At 31.4% G+C, this 20,511-nt stretch overlaps 2 protein-coding genes across 2 annotated transcripts; one reads left to right on the top strand and one right to left on the bottom strand.

Moving 5' to 3' along the window:
- Positions 1 to 4,780: 4,780 nt before the first annotated feature.
- On the top strand, positions 4,781 to 7,981 carry sau (Golgi phosphoprotein 3 homolog sauron). Its single transcript, XM_040728011.2, has 2 exons — positions 4,781 to 6,301; positions 6,693 to 7,981. The coding sequence occupies exons 1-2, from the start codon at positions 5,882 to 5,884 to the stop codon at positions 7,155 to 7,157; spliced, it is 885 nt and encodes a 294-aa protein (XP_040583945.1). The 5' UTR covers positions 4,781 to 5,881; the 3' UTR covers positions 7,158 to 7,981.
- LOC121132580 (eukaryotic translation initiation factor 2-alpha kinase) lies at positions 7,861 to 12,080 on the bottom strand. Its single transcript, XM_040728010.2, has 4 exons — positions 10,698 to 12,080; positions 9,656 to 10,546; positions 9,193 to 9,595; positions 7,861 to 9,133 (listed from the first exon to the last, which is right to left on the bottom strand). Exons 1-4 carry the CDS (start codon positions 11,163 to 11,165, stop codon positions 8,085 to 8,087), a joined length of 2,811 nt encoding a protein of 936 aa, XP_040583944.1. The 5' UTR covers positions 11,166 to 12,080; the 3' UTR covers positions 7,861 to 8,084.
- Positions 12,081 to 20,511: the final 8,431 nt, after the last annotated feature.

The following is a 20,511-nucleotide window of genomic DNA, read 5'->3' as shown; positions in this document are numbered from 1 at the left end:
CTCATTAAGATAATTTATTAAAGTATTTTAACGTTTGTTTATAATAGTAAGTTAAATAAGTATAGGTAATTTTTTTTTAAATACAACTAAAAAACAATTATATTAATTATAACTCTAAGTCATAAGTCTCTGTTTAAAATCAGACAAATATAAAAGGACATATGATACGATATAGAAGTTATTAATATAAAATAAAACAAATAGATTGAACAAATTATTAGTGAAATAAGACATTTTTATACTAAAATAAATACACTTATTAACAGAATAGAATAGACATTGGGAATGCAGACAAAACTATAGATAAAAGAGAGACACAATATCTTTAGGAGTCTAGAATTATCTTCTTCTCGTTTCCAGTGACAAAAGAGGCACACAAGTAATAAAGAAATCAAGGGTTCAGGTTATATAGGTAATTATCCATATAGATTATACATCACAAAATCCACCTTATAAATGGAATTGTGATTGAGATACGTTATTTCTGCGTTATATACATTAAGGAAACTGAAAGACTCTTATCAATTAAATATTTTTCTTAGGGAAGGAAGAAAAGAACTTCAGAATTCAATGAAGGAGCAATGTATGGAGGATGTTTTCTGTTCCTCGAGTTTTCAGTCGATTATTATGTATTTTTATGGAACTCATTAGTTCTTATAGCTGTTTACGATTATCCCGTAGAAGATTTGAAGGAATTGATGTATTTTTGAGTATAGAGGCAATTATTCACGAGGTCAGAAGTCAATATCACAGACCTTGAAAGAGAAGGAGCATCTGAACAATGAACGATCCTTCCATTAAAGAAGATGTATCCATCGAGTGAGGCACACAGAGAAGAGATCCCTTGAACAGAGGATCTGAAGGCGTGTTGCTAAGATATCCAGACGGAAAAGTATGAACCCTGAGGGAAAATGTATCAATGGAGATAACAATTAAAGGCAATCCATGCGGATGGGGGAACTTTTTTAAGGCATTAGCCTAATAAAATTAATAATCAATATTGCACTATGGTAAGTGATAGACTATGGTCTTTTTTAGGGGGAAATATTGTACAAGAATTACTAATAAGTAATAAGTATTGAAGAAGAAAGAAGAAAAAGGAAACGCAACAACCGTTTTCCTTTTCTAATCTTAAAAAAGTAATTTATTTGACCAAACGCGCCCATACTTAGTTATGACACAAATTCTAAATAAGGGGTCCTGATTGATATAAATTAATATAAGAATCTAAATCCTATGTAATATCTTTTTGAGTTTCTACTATACGTAGTGTTACTTGCTGTAAATACATGGGAATTAACTAACTAGTAAAAAAATTAATGAAAACAGCTGAAAAGAAAGTATAAAATTTATATAATATAAGTTAAAAAGTGGGAGTGACTTTTTATAGTTGTAATCTAATATACAGGCTCAGTTTGGTAGCAAGAACTTGAAACAAGGGACGTCGCTAGAAAATTCGGGAACAGAATATTATATTTGATACAAACAGGCCCGTGGCTACCTTATACACAGAGCGTGTAGTGCTCCAAGAAAACTTGTAAAAAGGGGGATTCAGTTTTAAATATATAAGTGCAGGGGGGCCTTGGCATATTAAAGTTTGAGCAACCCTGGCTTAAGAAATATTATAGTTATCATATTATAGGGCCCCGCCGACCTTAGTGTTGGACATGGATCCATAATCTACTCCACCCCTTTCCTCTTTTATTTACACTGTCTAGTGCCTAAGACCACTTTACCAGATCCATAAGAAGTCCTTAGCTATTTGGAGCTCAGATACAACTGTATCACCCTGGTGACATAAAAAAATCATTAGAAAACGCTCCCATTGCACAAAAAAAGTCAAAAAATTGACTTATTGATTAAAGCTAATTTATTTTTGATAATATATATTTTATATAGGAACAAAAGCACAAGAACCGAGACTGATCAGCAATATATAGCGGCCTCGGGTCAACTTTCTCGGTTCCAGTTCTAGTGGTTCAAGAACCGGAACTGCTTGAACCGCAAGACCGCTGAGTAAACACTCTTGTTTAATTATATTTTTTTTATCTCTCAACACGCTACAACTTGTAAGTTGCTATTAATTTTCAACACTTGTACATGATAACATAAATTCGTTAGATGTGAAATAGATACTACAAAGGTATACGTCATAACTCATACGTTATATTAAATTCAGTAGTAACATTCATCATTATTACTTATAGAATTAATTTAGGGACGACGCACTTTTAATACATTTTCAGTATAAGTTCATTTAAACGCTAGTTAGTAATTACCTACTTATAAAATCGACCTATTCATAAAAAAAAGACACACAATTTAACCTTAATTATTCAAATGTTTTTTAATAAAAGGAAACCTGCTATTCGAGCAAATTAGTTATCAGTTTATAATCGTGAATAACTATTAGGAATGAAAAAATATATTATATTTTTAAATAACTAACGAAAATATACTAACTTGTTGGGAGTTTTCAACTATAATTAATTAGCTTAACTTTTGGCCATTATAAAGACTTAAAAGGCCAAATAAAATAATATCTGAAACAAAAATCTTCACGGTTTTTTTTAATTAATAACGTTTTTTACAATTTATTTCACAAACATGTTTATCAAAATTACATATAACATCATGAAAAAATAAATTAAGAGGGAATAAAAAAATAAAAATCATAAATAAACATTCTAGTTTAAAATTCTTCCTCTCAAATATAGCCAACCATCCCATTTTTGAATTCTTTTGAAACATTAAACATCAAAAAAAAATGTTTATAAAAAATATGTAAAGATTGAGAGAGTTAAACAAATATGAAACGGTTAAAATTACTTTCTAGAATCAAAAATACACATACAACCGAGTAACATACTCAACTCAGCCACAACTAAAAAACTAGAAAATAAAATAAAGTCTGATACAAAAATTGCTTGAAATCTTCAGAGTTTTTTGTTTTGTTTTTCTCAAAAAATTAATAACTTTTTTTTTGTATGACATACTTTGGCATCTAATAGCCTTCATAGGGTTATTCTAATCTCTAAAGGAGGGATAATTAACCAATCTTTAATTCTTAATTTAATACGATTTTTGGTTCATTACTAATAAATTAATAGGTTAAAATATCAAATCCGGATAATGAAAACTATTATTTTTCAGATAAAAAGTATACTATATTCGGTGTTTTCTCGAGAATCGATAATTTTTAGCTTATCTTTCAGCCAAAGTGTTTTTTACGGGGGCACTCGTGATATGTAATTCAGAGGAGTCTACAGTATTAATTTTTTTTTCATTCTCATGAATTAGAACAAGAACGAGTCCTTGATTAGAATGACTATGAAGGTAATAGTAAAAAAGTTGACTTTATCTGGATTTTTTAGTTCATATTTCTTCTATGTTAAGTATTTTATGTATTAAAGAATTGGTATCTGAGTGAACGTTGACTATAAGAGTATTATTCGCATATCCGAATTTGACTGGCATATTGCTATTTTAAATGGTTATTGAAAAAAAGGCGGATTTTAATTAACTAGTTACCAAGGATCAAGGATGCAGTTAAGTATTAATCTGCCAAATTTATGACAGTTTTGTTAGCCTGTTTGCCAGTTCAACCCCAAAAAACCAAATTATGATTCATTTATATGGTTTTTATTATTATAGAGATCGAGATTAGGCCAGGATATAGAACATAAAATCAACTAAAACTGCCCAATAATATTTATACTTTCTTATTCTAAGATCATATTTATCAGCTAACTTAGAAGACTAATTAAAAGTAATTATAATTCAATCAAATAGATATGTACCGTTTAATTCATTATAAATATTTAAAATATATTACATATTTCTTGAATAAAATTATTCTTCATTAGTATGATTTAATTAATAACTATCCCTTTTTCATATGATTTAATTGAGGTTTCAATTTGAAACACAAAAGCTTACTTAAAATTTCCTAATTCAAAATTAATCCATATTTTTTAATTGGAAATATTGTAATAGAACTTAATAAATGGCAATACTCTATTTTGCTAATTTGAAAGAATGCGAATTCATGAATGACTAATTTTGATTTGAAGGTATGTTATACTAAATTAGCTTATATTTACTAACCATAGTGTTAGATCATTTCTACACTATTAAAATAATACATCTTTTAACAACAGTTACTTCAAACTTTCTCTGTTGAATTAAATTTAACATAAATAAGCCATGACCATTTTTACACAAAGGAATAAGTTCCCACCTCCCATTATATTAAATATTTGTATGTATTACCAATAATTATTAGTTAATATTTAGATTATGTGTATTATAGTAAAGGAAATTATGTATGTAATTGACAGACATAATCATTTTATTATTTTTGAATATGTAGGCAGGGTGATCACATATGTATTATGAATTACTTATAAGGTTTTTCGAGTAAATTTTTTAGCCCAGCATATAAAATGTGGTTTATAATTATTAGTTAACGAAGACGATATAAAAACTATTGAAGAGGGGACAGTGTCCCTTCTGCAATTTAGGTCCATATAACAACAATTATGCAAATGGCTACTAACGGAGTCTTCAAACTGAAACATAAAGAAATTAAAGTGACGAAATAGTCTGATAAGATAAATGACAGGTTGTAGTAAGAGAGGAAGAGAGGGCAGATCAGAGAAAGAGAGAGAAGGAGAATGAATCAACGAATGGCTAGAATGGCTGACTGAGAAGGTTCGAAATGAAATGATTGAATAGAAACGGAAAAATAGGAAGTGTGTGTGCAGCGAACACGACAACTAATATCGAACGATATCCTCTTTTGGCGTGCGTTTATTTTGACTGAAGTGCAAACGATTTTCCTTATATTTATAAAGTCAATAAATGTAGTTAATTGAAACTTGAACAACTCATATTTTACCAATTTAAAAATTAACTAATTTTAGTAATAGAAAGTTTAACCATTAAAAAATTATCCTCTTAATGACATAGAATATGAAGTATGTAATCTAAAACTATAGCCAATTCTATAATGAAACACATATATTGTGTACAATATCAGAGGCATCTGCAGGGGTTGGTCTAGAGGGACGCCCCTGAATATACACTTGAACATTGAAGATCTAATGGAGTAATGGATTTCACAATGCAATCATACTTTTAGAAAAAAAAAATAGAAGTGGAATAATTTTGTGACACACTTTTGCATATTTTTATTTGGAGAAAGTTGGCTGTTCGCTTCAAAAACAAACATTTTACCAAATGTATTGAAGAATTTTGATGCCCTTTGATCGAAAATAGTACTGGTCTAGTGGTTATTAATGCATGACAATTTCTTTAAAGAAATGGATTTATTCTTGTTTATTGGGTTGGATACATATTGTGTAATGTTATATATTCTACGTAATATATCCGTTTTATTATACAAATTGGATTAAATGTCCTTGTCATCAAAATAATGATTTATTAATGGTTCAACTTTCTAAAAAAAAATATTTGAATAATTATTGAAAGGGGTAAGATATTAGCTGTCAAAGTTGCAATGTACTGCATTTACTTTACTGATATGAGAAAAATCGTTTGACCTCCCGTCAAGCAGAATAAAGAGCGTGTTTTCTGTTTTATTTGAGTGTGTGTGAAAAGAGAGAGAGAGAGAGAGAGATAAGAAGAGAGAGAAAGAGAGAGTCGTAGGAGGATTGAGTCCGAGATTTGCTTCGCTCAAGCAAGTCAGTGTACCCTGTACGTAGTACTAAGTTTATGAGTGCTGGGAAGAGTGAAGTGACTTTAGTTAAATTAAAGAAGGAGTAAGTCCAATTTTAGAAGGAGAAACAACGATTAATTAATAATATCAGGTAGTATCGATAGAGAGTGAATTGATTTTGTTACGTTGTAACTTATAAGAATGGAGTCGAGCGGATTAGTGCAGCGTCGAAAAGTTGTCAACAGTGGGAATGAGTGCCACTCCGTCTCCGAGGACTCTTCAGATCGAAATGTGCAGCACGAGAAGAGACGATCTGGGGCTTATTCTGATGAAGAGGACGATGAGAAGGCCTCCAAAGAGACTCGTCTGACCCTGATGGAAGAAGTGCTGCTACTGGGACTCAAGGACAAGGAGGGCTACACCTCTTTTTGGAACGACTGCATCTCGTCAGGACTCCGAGGATGCATCCTCATCGAGTTGACGCTCAGGGGAAGAATTGCCCTGGAAAAAGCAGGGATGCGCAAAAAAGATTTACTCTCCCGGAGATTAGTCGTGACGAGTGGAGATCCTTGTGGGGATGTTCTTCTAGATGAAGCTCTCAAGCACATCAAAGAAACACAGGTCTACTTGACATTTCATCCTTTACTCACATCTCCTTGTCGAAATCCTCGGGAGGAAAGTAGATGTTGGCTGGCAAGTGTGATAGGCCACCTCGCATCTCATCTCACGGGGATTTCAACAATTTTCACATCCCTACATATTAGAGTGGAAGGAGATGATGACTTGGAGTAGTATTTGAGGGAGAGAGTAGAAAATTAAATAGAAAAACTTAGTTCCCTACTTAATTGACTTAGGTTGAAAGAGGCACAAGTCCTTCCTTTTCATGTGTGTTATGTGTGTTGTAAACAACACACATGATACATATTAAGTTACAAATCAAATAGTATTTAATTATACATTTTATATAGCAAAAAGTGAATAAAGGCATCTCTTTCTTTTTGTTTTCTTTCAGACATCTGAGACTGTTCAAACATGGATTGAATATTTGAGCGGAGAGACATGGAATCCCCTCAAACTTAGGTATCAACTTAAAAATGTGCGTGAGCGCTTAGCCAAAAATTTAGCGGAAAAAGGAGTTCTCACGACCGAAAAACAAAACTTTCTTCTCTTTGACATGACCACACATCCTGTCACAGACACCTCTATTAAGGCAAAACTAATTAAAAAAGTCCAGGATGCAGTACTAACAAAATGGGTCAACGACCCACATCGTATGTCAAGACGACTATTAGCCCTCATTTTCCTTGCTCATTCGGCAGATGTTTTGGAAAATGCATTTGCTCCCCTAAATGATGAGGACTACGATTTAGCTATGAAAAGGGTTCGGGATTTACTCGAACTTGATTTGGAAGCCGAAAGCGCCAAGTCAGGAGGGCATGACGTCATGTGGGCAGTATTCACAGCCTTTATAAAATAAAATACATTGTCAACATAACAAAAATCATTCTGTGCATTTTATATTCTATTTAATCATGAAAAACAAAGAGTTTAAATTAGGAAGCTAAACTATACATTAATATAAGTGTGTAAAGCCTTGAAATTGAAAGTAGTTTCTGTCCTTAATATTATTTCATTAAATCAATTCATTTTTAAATAAAAAAATATGTTCTTTATTTTTAAAACCAAGACTTACTTTCTTCCAAACAAACAATAGCATAAGTGTTTTATCTTAAGTCAAGTTTAATATAATTTGTACAAATTGAGATTTCCTACTTTTAGAAAAAAATATATGACTTTCATCGAGGCTCTGGATGATTTTTAATTTTAGATGCACAAAATTTTACTATTTTACCTACGTTGTTCCCCATAAACAGGACTCTTTTTTTTTTTTCCTTGGTTAAGGGATTTGTTTTAGATATTTATTTATATTTCAATGTAATAACGAAAAGGTATACTCTTTATGTTTTTGTTTTATTTTATGCCAATGGTTTGTTCATAATTTTTTTTAATTATATATATTTTGTTTTTTCAATTCATTTATGTTTTTTTTTCTACAAGAAAATAATAAAATAAAGCGCACCTTTTCTTCTGTGATATAAAAATATACATAAATCTTTGAATATATATATGTATTTATCACAGTATAAATATATATTCCCAATAATTCTAAGGTGATTTAATTTATTTTTTTTCTTCTTCTAAATTTGCAAAAAAATATTTTTAATTTCTAAAAAATATATCTATGTTGTTAACATTAAAACAGAATAATCGTTCTAGAAAATAATTATATTAATACCTTAAGGCAGTTGATTAATTTATATAATAGGAGCTGACTGAACAGCTCTTCTGTACCTTCAACAATTAAATGCCTTGTTCACAATAAATTATAACATCACAATCGTCACTAGTTGGATAAGATGTCCAATTCATCAGTTTCTCCTGAAGATAAAGATCCCTCTGTTATGAGACGCCTTCTTCTTTCTTTGTGTTCCATTCCTGCAATTAGTTCTGCGTGTTTGACAAGCGGGGTTGTGGACAGCAATTCAGATACTTCAGGTCTATGATTAGGGTCTTCGGAGATCATTTCTGTAACAAGACCTTTAAACATCTTCCCTGCTAGTTCAGCTTTTAGATTATTGCCATTTTTTAGATCTCTTAAGCATTGTATTCTTTCCATTTGAGTGGAAAATGTAACAAGTAATTCAAATAGAATTAGTCCCATGGAAAATATATCAACTTTATGGTTATAAGACTTATTTGCAAGTTGCTCAGGACTCATATAGAGTTCGGTTCCAACACGGTCCGTATGTCTTAGGTTACTCTCTTGACAACTGAAAAGCTCACCATTTGGTTCAGAGTCAAGTTCAACATGAGTGACGAGGCCGAAGTCTCCAATTTTTATGGTCCCATCTGTTTTTGAAAAAAATATATTTCCAGGTTTTAAATCTCTATGGATTAGACCCATCTTGTGAAAATATTCTACACCCAAGCAAATCTGATGAAAAATCTGAATAGCCTTCTGAACTCTCGATGCATGAGAAAATGAGCAAGTTTCTGGAGATGTCAGCCAATCTTTTAAGCTTTCTTTGTGGCAAAGTTGCATCACGATATACAAATAAGACCGGGGTCCTTTATTATTAACAATAACTGCCTGACTCTCTTCAGCCTCACTGCTTGAATCTTCATCATCTATATCAAAAGATGAAGTATTAGTACGGCTTTCATCCATGCCGTTTTCATTGCCCTCAAAAATAATACTTTCGGAGGAGGATGTTGACTTTTCAAATATAATACTGTAGGAATCATTTCTACTTTTCTTATGCGAAACTGAAGTTTTTTTAAGAGGGAAATCTCTGGTCCTCATGGCTGATTTATCAGTTGTATCCTCAGTTTCAGTCCGAGTAGGAAATTCGATTTCTCCTTCCCAAGAAGTATCTCTCCCCTCTTGCCATCCTAAAATGTGTATGATAGAGTTCAAATAAAGATCAAATAATAAATTAATGTCTTATTACCGAAAGGCGGATTTTCCAACCACGTATGATAATACCTAACGATATTTCTATGGTCAAGTTTAGCTAAAAACTTGACTTCCCTCATAACTTTCTTTTTTGAGTGCTCAGACCGTGGGAGGCGAATCCGTTTAACAGCATAGTGAGTATCATCAATTTTGTTTTTACATTCAAATACAATCCCAAAACCACCTCTTCCCAGACTCTGCAACGGTATATAATCGCTCTCAAACCTGGATACATATTCTTGAGAGTTATTATATGAGCTAGACCGACTATATTCTTCAGTATTATAGGAAGATGAATGTTCAGATTTGCAATTATTACTTGAAGAGTTTTTTGGTACTTCTACAGGAACATGAATTTCAACCGGAACTTCAATCGTTCTTTCAACAACGACTACATTCTGAAATGAATAAAAAATAATAATTTGTTTAGCATTAAATAATTAATTATGGATAAGTACCACGTTACTTCCGATTAAAGCCAATTTTCTTGCAAAAGTATTTCTCAAGTAATTCACATAAGGGCGAGTAAAAAAGTAATTATAGACATACACAGTAAGAACAGATATGAGTACAACTTCTTTCCACCAAAACCAAATGCTCACAAACACAATCTGAATAGGTTCACTTGTGTAGCCATCTTCAAAATACTTTTTTGATGTATCATTTTCATCCTCTTCTCGTGTAAAAAGATACAATCCCCCAGAAGGACTTAAATCATCACCATAAATGACTGCCAAGGAAGTTGTTTCCGCCAAAGACTTATCAGATTTAGAAAGCTTTGGGAATTCTTTTTTCGTCATACTATAACGATTGTCGAGTAAATAAGGTTTCCAAGGAACCTCAGCTAGTTGATTCGATGAGGTTTGCTTATTAGATTCAAAATATACATTTGTAAAATGACTATTACTCTTTGCTAAAGAGTCACTCTCTTGTATATACAACTGATCCTCAAATGAACCTACATATAATGAAGGGCTACCTCCTTTGGCTGATGGTAAACTCCCATCACTGAATAAGTCCACTTTGGATAAAATCCCTTGACGCATTCGCCATACATGCACTATAGGGACCTCAAATTTTTGTTGCCATCGGATTCTAGTTTCATCCTTTGAATCAACAGAACATAAAATCCCTTCACTAATGACAGCTTTTAATATAAAAGGATCATCTTCACTTGATAGAAGTCTTTCATTTTCACTTGGGGATATAGAGGAATGTGCAAGCAAATGTTGTTGACTCACACTAAAGTTCCATTTTTCAAATCCGTTCTTAGGTTCATGGGCTCTCACTGTTTGAACATGACGTTGGAGGACCAACACATCTTCCGTTTTTTGATTTTCTGCCTCTTTCTAAGATAAATAAATAAATAATTAAATTGTTTAAAAATGAGCTGAAATATGAATATATTATTTAATGAAAAAGAAATTAGGGAATGAGTAGAATTCAAAGAAAACATAAAATAATGGATTTGACGTGGGTCATTGAAATTCTTGTGACTACCTGAAACGAATTGCAGCCTCCTTCTGCTGAGCACTCATAAATAATTTCTCCATTACTGAGATTGATGCCCGTGGTTTTGGTGGCCAGACCTCCGGAAATGATGAGTGAGGAGTCAAATAACTTGAATGAATTTCGGAGAAGCGCCTCTGCATTGAGTGGAAGGGGCTTCATTTGCTGCCCATCGAACCTGTAGAGGCCACCAGCAAGGGACGGGATCAATTTGATCCATTGAGCCCCTTTGCTGAAGTCTAAATTCGAAATAGATGAACTCAGAAGAGGCCCACCTGTTCCAATGGCCCAAACAATGGATCCCTCGGGCCTCACCGCTGTTAGACATCCATCCAAAGTGCTCACTAAGAGTAAATCCTTGAGTCCCTCACTTTCTGAACTATATGAGTCGAGCTCAACTGAACAAGTAGGGCTCAAACGGAAAAAGAGTAGACTCAAAACTTGGAATACAAGAAACATATTCAGATTCTAGTTTACATTATTTAATCTATAATTATAGTTAGTAAGTAAAGTAACTCATTTGCATGGAAATGGAATTCTATGACTATTCGAGAATGTATTAAGTTTAGTAGTAAATGCAAAATGTCTTAATGTATGGACTATTAATGTATGTTTCACTCAGTGTTCACCACCTCATTGGAACTACAATTCTTAACAAGTTGTTATTCCTTGTAATTGGTAGATTTATACTATAATCGTCATAAAAAGGTAGAAGGAATCCTCTACTTGGGGTTAAAGCTGACGTAATCCTATGTTTTCAAAAATAACGTCACAATCATAATTTATATGTTGTGTACGTACAAGTTGTAACTTGTACAGGTAGATTCTATAAGCTACAATTTGTACGTACTATAACACCTTATTTAATTATAACTAATTGTTATTAATTACTTACCGTTAATTCATACTATCATTTTGTTTTATGTATTAAAATTACCCATGTACAATTATTAACATGGCACCAATTACTTATCCTTTAATAATTGCAATCAGTAAAGTGCAGTAACATGATTTATTGAACATAAAGATTATACCATCATTACCCTTAAAACTGTTAATAAAATTTTTTCATCTCGTTCTATGATTGCAACTTTTTCAATTTGCTTATATAATGCACAACTTGTACAAAACATACCATAACTTTTGTAGGTCCTCAAAATAACGTAATTTTTAAGGATTCTAGGGTAGACAGAAGAAGGTAGTCCTATTTTTTATATTTTCATCGGGTAAGACCATGTATAGCCTTGATTTAATATGAAATTAAGCAAGAAAATCTATATGTCACGGCGTTTCCCACTTGTCGAAGTATCAATTAACTAATTTCTATTGATTCTGAGAATATTTTTTACTTACAGGAATAGTTCATGGAATTTTATTCATATATTCAGTTTTATCTTAAGAATCAATTGAACATCAGATCCGGGAAATTATGTTGATCTAAAAATATTAGATCCCATCACATCGGTGGAAATAAGGTAATGAATTTTGAACTAATGAGTATTTTAAATTATAAAATTTATTTTTTAGCATAGTTCTTCTACTGAGCCGATTTCTTTATTATAGCCAATTAGTTCTAAAACTAATGTCCTATAATTACTCGGACCCACGGGTTGTGCAGGTGAACTTCTGGGCTCCAAGAGAGGATAACTTCTACTGCCGTTACTTCCCTGAGCATCAAAGACCCCTTCTATTGCCCCATAATCCACCCTGGCTCTCATATTTTGCAGGTGAACTGCTTGGCTCCAAAGGAGGATACATCCCACCTCCCCCGCTCCACTAGTCATCAAGCACCTCGTGGGAGTAAATGTATCCCTTACTCTAGCGATGCTATAAATGGCTACCGTAATAACTGGTGTTTGAGTCTGCTCTTATTTCAATCCTTTCAGTTGCAAAATCGGGGAATGTCTCCCTTAATCGGCAACGTCTTGTCACCCTAACAGAAATAAAAACTTGCTTTTTTCACGTATCTATTGATTATCCGGAGATAAAGTAATATTATTTTTCTGAGTTGATCACTTATGAATTATGACACACAGTTAGATGTGTAATCGTATCTTCCTCTAACAATGAATATATTAGTGATAATATCGGTTTTGAAGAACACTTGTAACAATGTGTTTTGATGTCATAGGTTACAAACCTAATTAGATAGGGGCTATTAACTCAGTTATCAATAACTACCATAATATCGTCAACTAAAAATAACACAATTCCAAGAGTATTTCACATTTACACTAAACATTTCATTCGTATTAAGAATCCCTGACCGTTGCAAAAGACTCAAGCGTATCCAACTTCCACTTTAGCTTCATTTGTTCATATACATAATACTTACAGTTAATGACATTATTATATTTTACAGTAATTGTATAAATAACCTACTTAACAATTGAAGAAATATAGTGATTTCTTTTTATCATGTACCTATAATTCACGGGCAAATCCACAAGATTAGTTCGAATAGTAGTCATTGAATTATGTCGAGTGTTCCAACCAATTTCGTGGTATAATATGGTAATTAATAAGAAACCCCTTGATCTGACATCAAGTTACTGATCATACTCAATAAAACAAATGTAAATAATATAGTTTAATTTATTTGGCATTTTGAAGTAATTCAAGAATCGTTATTCTAGAGTAAGTGTTACAATAATAACTACTTTTCTATAGTATATAACTCTTTGTATAAGGAAACTAGAAACCACAGCCACTGTAATAATTATTTAATTTCTTGAAACTTTGTTTCAAACAACTTCTTCCTTTTCACATGCCCACGATGTACTTTTCTATTACTGAACGGTTTATCTTCGGAGTTAAATTTTCACATACGATATGACTTCTATGACATACTCTAAAAAAGAGATAATGAATTATAAGTGTTATATCATCAAATCTAGAAAAATAATTATATGCGGAAGAATTGTTTAAGGTTAATTCCTTTAAAAATAGCTAGTTAATGGTTAGAAACCAAAATAATTAATTTTGTAGTAGGATATATTCCAGATCCCTCCAAATAAAAGAGGAGATCTAAACCAGCTATCCTACAATCTTTATTTGTATTGAATATTAGAGGTTTGGTGAGAAATCAATAAAAAATGAGGTCTCTTAATCAATTGCCTCTGGACAAAACAAGTGCTAGATAACCGGACTTGAAAGGGAGCTTCTAATTCTGATTTTACTATTATAAATATCATGCCACTGAACCAATGTATGTGTATAGTTGAAAATTGAGTGATAACAATACAAATTCTAAAGGAATCACTCATTCTTAGGTAACATCAAATTTAAAAAAGTACAATATTGAGGAGATTGATTTTTACAATAACTTCAGATCTTATCCATGAAAAATTACATACCTTTTGAGATTATGTACTATAAGGCATGAGATCCTCCCATGCCTTATGGTGATGCGAAACTTATACAGTAAGAAGCCTTCAGACATAGTTTGTTAGAATTTTGCAACCCATACTTCAGTAAGATGATGTCGTGACTTAACAGTCGAAAATTCCGACTTCCATATATCTAGAAAATACATAGAGCAATATTATAGATTACTAATGCCTTCAAGTGTACTTTAAAAAGGATAAAACCATAAGAGAGCAAATTATGTCGTAAATCACTTAAAATAAACAGTTTTTTATAATAAAAAAACTATTCAGACTACGCAAAAGCGTATGCCATTAAGTGATTTTCTTTTATTCTTAGAGGATGCAAAACTTCCTAAGCAAATATATTTGCGGAGAAGGTGAAGAACCTCTCGGAGCCAAAATAAAGGCGAACTATAACGATTTTTTAAACTTAATTTATTCTTACCCAATCTAATGACTAAGGAACATTCTCAACCATCTCAATAAACTTCAAACGGTAGACCATTAGTTCCATCACTCCAACAGTGAATTAGAATGTGGAAGGACTAAATATAACGTCGTCAACATCTGACAAAAAAATATAATAATAATTGCTACCATTAAATTTTATGGATATAAATTATACGCACAACACAGCCCAAACGCCAGACAACTAAACTAAGAGGAAATGTTCTTTATGACGTCACGTATGGCGCGTTTTAAATTTCTTCTTCATTCTCTTTTTTCGATAAAAAATTACAATTAGTAATGTGTTAAGAGTAAAACTCGCCAATAAGAGTTCGAGTTTGTATTAAGTAAGGTACTGTATTATAAAGGTGTGTTGCTCACGACTTTTATAATTTGACAGAAGTAAGCATCCCATTTTAACAACGTCCATATGTGTGCAAAACGCTAGCCCGTACTTGTACTTTGCTCTAACATTACAAGGAATCTAACTCAAAATGTAAAATTTTCTACTTTCAATCTAGACCTATCACTATATAAAGGGGGAATTACATTTTATTTTCACACTATACCCTTGTAGGTATGAAATATAAAAAAATAGGTGAACATCTATCTAAGTTTATAAATATAATAGGATAGACAACTATTACTATTAGTTGCCTTGTAGTTGTAAGTTTAAACAACTGCATCTAATCATTTGTTAATATTTTTCAATTTTCTTTGGATGGGGGATATACACCATTATCTTAATATTAGGTATAGTTTTATAATAATAAAAAACAATCATTATATCGAAGAAATCAATTATATATTACAAATAAGTCGATATTATTTTTTCTTAAAATGAAACGCTCATGTGAAAAAACTAAACTAAATCTTAATTTGTAATTTATGTTGATATAGATTTTATCTTGCTAACAGAACTGAAGATGATGTATTGAATAAGTCTCTGTTGCCTTGTGATTTTTACTTATTTCTCCAGAACGAGATATATATGATAGTAAAAATTTGAATAATACTCGGGAAATCAAATTTTCTAAAGATTTCCCACTTTTACATTGCTTCCAATAGTTTGTAATACAGACCAATAATAATTAATAGTTCTACAACTAATAATTTTGAAATTTCTACTCGCCTGACAACAATCACAATAACATAATAGCATTTGCATGTCCAAAATAAAATCGTATTAATCAATAAGATAAAAAAAAAAAAAATAACGGAGAACTCATAATAGGAAATGTAAATTTTGAAGAATATCATTGACACTTTATTATTTTTTCAATCAATGCTAAAACAATCGTACTATTATATTTTAACTATTATTTTCAATAAAACAACTTATAATTATATAGTATAGAAAACATTAAATAATTTATTTATTCGTGTTGAGATCCTAGATCTTTGCAAGAGTAATATTTCAATATGGTGACAAGCAATTTGGCTTTATAGAGAAGGATTTCCAACTCAATAAGTTTGGGAATTTCAATTACATTCAGATATTTCAACATAAGTCTACAAAAGTTAAGAGGTTTTTTATATATTTTGTAAAACATATAATCACTCAACAGCTCCGAAGAACTATTGATATGTAATAGGAGAGTAGAATATGCATTGCAGACCAAAATATCGAGAAAAGAGAAGCACATTATCTTTACCAGTCTAGAATCATGTTTCACTTATTTTCCAATGCCAAGAGACTTAGTAGTAATAAATCAATCAGGCGTGAGCTTGAAGTATCTAGCTTATATAATTATCCGTTATATACATCCAAGAAACTGAAAGACTCTCATTAAGGGAATAATAGTTTTTTTTAGAGTAGGAGACGAAGCAGAATTGACTAATTGAATAATTTCAAAGAAGGAGCTGTGAGTGGAGGATGAGAACTCCCCTGCTTCTAACTGGGTATCTCAGCCAATTATTATGTCGTTTTATGGAACTCCTTAGTTCTTATATGTAAAAGTATATGATGATTCGTGAAAGATCTGAAGGAATTTATGTAAAGGGACAATTATTAATGAGATCAGAAGTTACTAGTCACAAGTCACCTTGATATGAAGAGGTACCTGCACAATGAACGCTCTTTCCATTACAGGAGATGAGATCCACCGAGTGAACCACTTGTTGATTGGATCTCGCCTTAAAAGTCGAGATCCCTTGACCAGGCAATTACGTTGAAGAGAGTTATATCATCCATCACCTTGATAAATTATCAATTCCCGTAGTTATATTAATATTATTGTTTTAATTTTTGTGTGAATACAACATAACCTCACTCAGTTCAGCCAATCAGAATGGAGACGTTAACCGACACACTTATATTATCGTATTTATACCGTGTTTATTTCGTGATTTTCGTATAAATTCTTTTTTAAATGCTTAGAAATGAGGCTGGCTTCATGATGAAGCCTAATTTTAGAATATGTTAAGATAATACGTTTTTGTAATATAAGGATATGGTTATTTAATGGTGAACTTTCATGACTGTGAGATTCAAGTTCCTTAAATATCCAGGATTTATAATGAAATATTTGTATAACACGGCTGGTAATAGTGTTTCGTATCACAGTAGCTTTAGTCTTGAGAACTTCTTGAATTTTGAGTCTCAAGAGACATTTTTCCGTTTTTATTCACATTTCCATTTTTTAATGGATAAAGGAGACCTCCATTAGACTTCCTCGCAATTAACGAATTGCGGTAGTTACATGAATTATGACATTAAATAGCTTCCAAACATTCAATGCATACTAAGTACTTGAAAACTGACATCTACACTGATGTAAGCAACTACGCATTCTTTGAATTGTGTAAGGGGTTGCACAAAAGAAAGCACTTTGCAATAGTCGTGGTCTTGGAAAAGTAAATGATGTTCTTCCAAGCCATATTTTCTTAATCAGGGATAAATCTTCATCATAGAGGTATGATATGACTTCTGATTCTGTCCTCTTATGCTTCGATGTAGTGAAGAGTACAACAGTATCATCAAGGCTTATGCAATTGCCTCCACCGTCGAAAACATGATGTCTGACCAATAGCCGCTTATAAATGGAGGAAAATATAGGACAAGTTGGGTTATTATTATTTCTTAAATGCTATCGTATGGCACAGAAGAATAATTCGATATGATCCTGAAAAATAATAAGTAATAAATAGGGTTTAAAGGGAAATTAGTATGCATAAAAGGATGATCCGACCGTACCAAGTAGTCTGAAAGAGAAAATGTATTTAATTTAAATACAGGAACGAGCCGAACCAATAAAACAACGCCAGTCACATGGCCGAACCAAGCCAGGGACCCGGTTGGCTCCTGATAGATAGCTACATGAGATAGTTTGTATGTAAAAAGATACTTCATCATTTAGGATTTTACAAGGGATTCGAACATGCCATTAATTGAAGTAATGGATGCCATGAATCCAACAAAAGCTGTTCTTTTCTTTGTTTTGATCAAAGGATTGCCAGATTTATCCTGTAATTCGTTAATATAAGATAACATTTCTTCACTAAATGGTTTCTAAAAGACTTCATTCCCAATACTAAGAGGAGATTTGAATCATTTGGCCAAAGGATTTCGGCTGTTGGTGAAATCAAATAGTCGATTAAATTTTCGGATGAAGTCGGCAGTTCCTTCAGAATTTTGAATTCTATCAATTAAAGGTCTTTATTGTAAAATGATATCGCAACTCCTACAGACGAGCTGAGAAGTTGAGTAGCCAAGTTTATCTAATAAAAAGTTAAAAAAATTTTTTTATCATTTTTTAAAATATATCATGTTTTCATATCTCCATTTTCATATTATGGAAGTTAATGTGCTTTTTCCTAAGTTTATTTGCAGCCCGTAGTCCTTCAAAATGATTGAAGTTTTTCCAACTCTTCGGGAAATCTCAATTTGACCCTTCTACCATCTTTATCTACCATAACTTTGATAGATACTTTTTGTATTATTCTAAGCAAAAGTGCTCTAACATTTTAAAATTTAAAATTATCTAACTCAATTTTTGAATGTAACTTTTACAATTTATTTTTAAATGGGCGTATATACAGTCCAATCCGGATTAAGGAAGCAGCTATTTTTTAGATGAAAAGTAGACTATATCCAGATTTTTCGTATATCCGAAGTTTATAAAAAACAACAATTTTTGGACACGTAAAATATAAATTTGAAACTCACATTTCGAGACAACGAATAGTGGACTAGCAGGGGCTAATTTTTATTCAAAAAAAAATTATTTTCTATGAATGCCTATGGATTTTTGAAATTTTTCGTTTTTTCCCCCATAAAAGCCCAAGAAACTGCCCCCTCCCAAAATATAATCCTATGGATGTCTTTGATTAAATCCTGTTTTTGACCAATCAAACTTTTAGCTTATCTTTTATCGTTAGTATTTTTAGTGTGCATTCATGATATGAATCCATATTGACTATTAATTGACAAGTAAGGTGAAATGAATTTAAAATAAAACAAGCAGAAGAAAAAAAACATTAAGAAGTTGACTTTAGGAGGTTTTTTTACTTAATGTTTATTCTGTGCAAAGTATTTTATGTAGTCAATAATTGGTAACTGAGAGAAGATTGACTATAAACGTATCTTTATTGTATCCGAATTTGACTGTATATTTATTTTTTAATACTATAGCGTTGATACTTTTGTAAACTTCAACACTTAACCTCTAGTAAAATTTATAGAAATACAAGGTTATACGATAACCCTCTCTGACTTATGTTTGACCTCCACCACGCTTATTATTAGTGACTTCATAAAGAATAACTGTTACTAAGAGTAGCCATATATCACCCTTGACTCTTACTGTTACCGCTATGATTCTTTATGACGTCAAAATATGTCTGTTTTGCCTAGCAGTTGGTACGATACATCAAATTGAAAATTCTAGCTAGCCAAATTACATGATGGTCTAACCTTGTATTTTTATTAATTTTACCTCTAGTAATTTCGACATTAAAAAGTAAATAAAAAAAATCAATACTGCTGTTGAATTAGACCTTCTAGAAGCAAATAACTATTTTATAAATGAAAGATCAATTATGTACACTTCAATTACATTCCTTTAATTTAAAAAAAAAAGCCAAACAAAAACAAATTAAAAACCTCAGGCGGTTTTCCTTAGCAAACAAAAATCCTGGAAAAAAAGGGTGATTTTTAATTTAAAATGCATTTTTTATGGAGTTCACTAAAATTAAATTAATATTTTGTATATAAAATAACTTTTAAAAAAAAATGTAGATTACTAATTTTTTTTTATGCCTCACTTAGTCGAACATTGGTTCATACCTACATATATAAGGGGAAAAGGGTTGAAAAAATTTAAATCGAAAGTTCTGTAAAATTATATTTGATACGAATAGAATATAATAGATTCCTAATTAGCGCGTAAAGTATTATTAGAATTAAATATGGAAATTAAAAGATTTTAAGAAAAAGTGTTATTGTTTGTCACTTAAGAGTATTTAATATCTAATTATTGAATTAATAAATAGTAAGGGTGCAGCGGTCCAAAAAATTTGACGACCTATACCTTAAGGATGCGTCCGAATGAGACGCATGAAAATTTTTGACCTCTGAGGGTCGAAATTTTTTCCTTTTAGGCTAAAAACATCGTATATACATTTTAAACCAGTTTGAAATATATTTAGAGGCAGCTCCACGGCTCTAAAGTTATGACATTTTAGGATTTTTTTTCTTCAAAAAATAAGGATTTTGAGCTAAATATTGTCTAAAACCTTCGTTTTAAAATAAATATTTTAATAAAAGAACTTTTATTAATATGAAAACTTAAGAGTAAAGAAGGATTTAAAATTTGAAAGCTGGGAATTAAAATGATAATTTATTTCATCAAGAATATTGATAATATTCTTCAACCCTTATAAAAATTCCACTTGTCTAATTGTATTGTACAATATTAGTACTGAATTTATTCATAAATTGATTTCAATCTACTCTTATTTACAATAATTTACCCATCAATGAGCTAAAA

The sequence above is a fragment of the Lepeophtheirus salmonis genome, chromosome 2 (assembly GCF_016086655.4).
Source record: "Lepeophtheirus salmonis chromosome 2, UVic_Lsal_1.4, whole genome shotgun sequence".
Taxonomy (NCBI): domain Eukaryota; kingdom Metazoa; phylum Arthropoda; class Copepoda; order Siphonostomatoida; family Caligidae; genus Lepeophtheirus; species Lepeophtheirus salmonis.
Note: the sequence above shows the minus strand (reverse complement) of the source record. Positions and strands in the feature narration are given on the sequence as shown.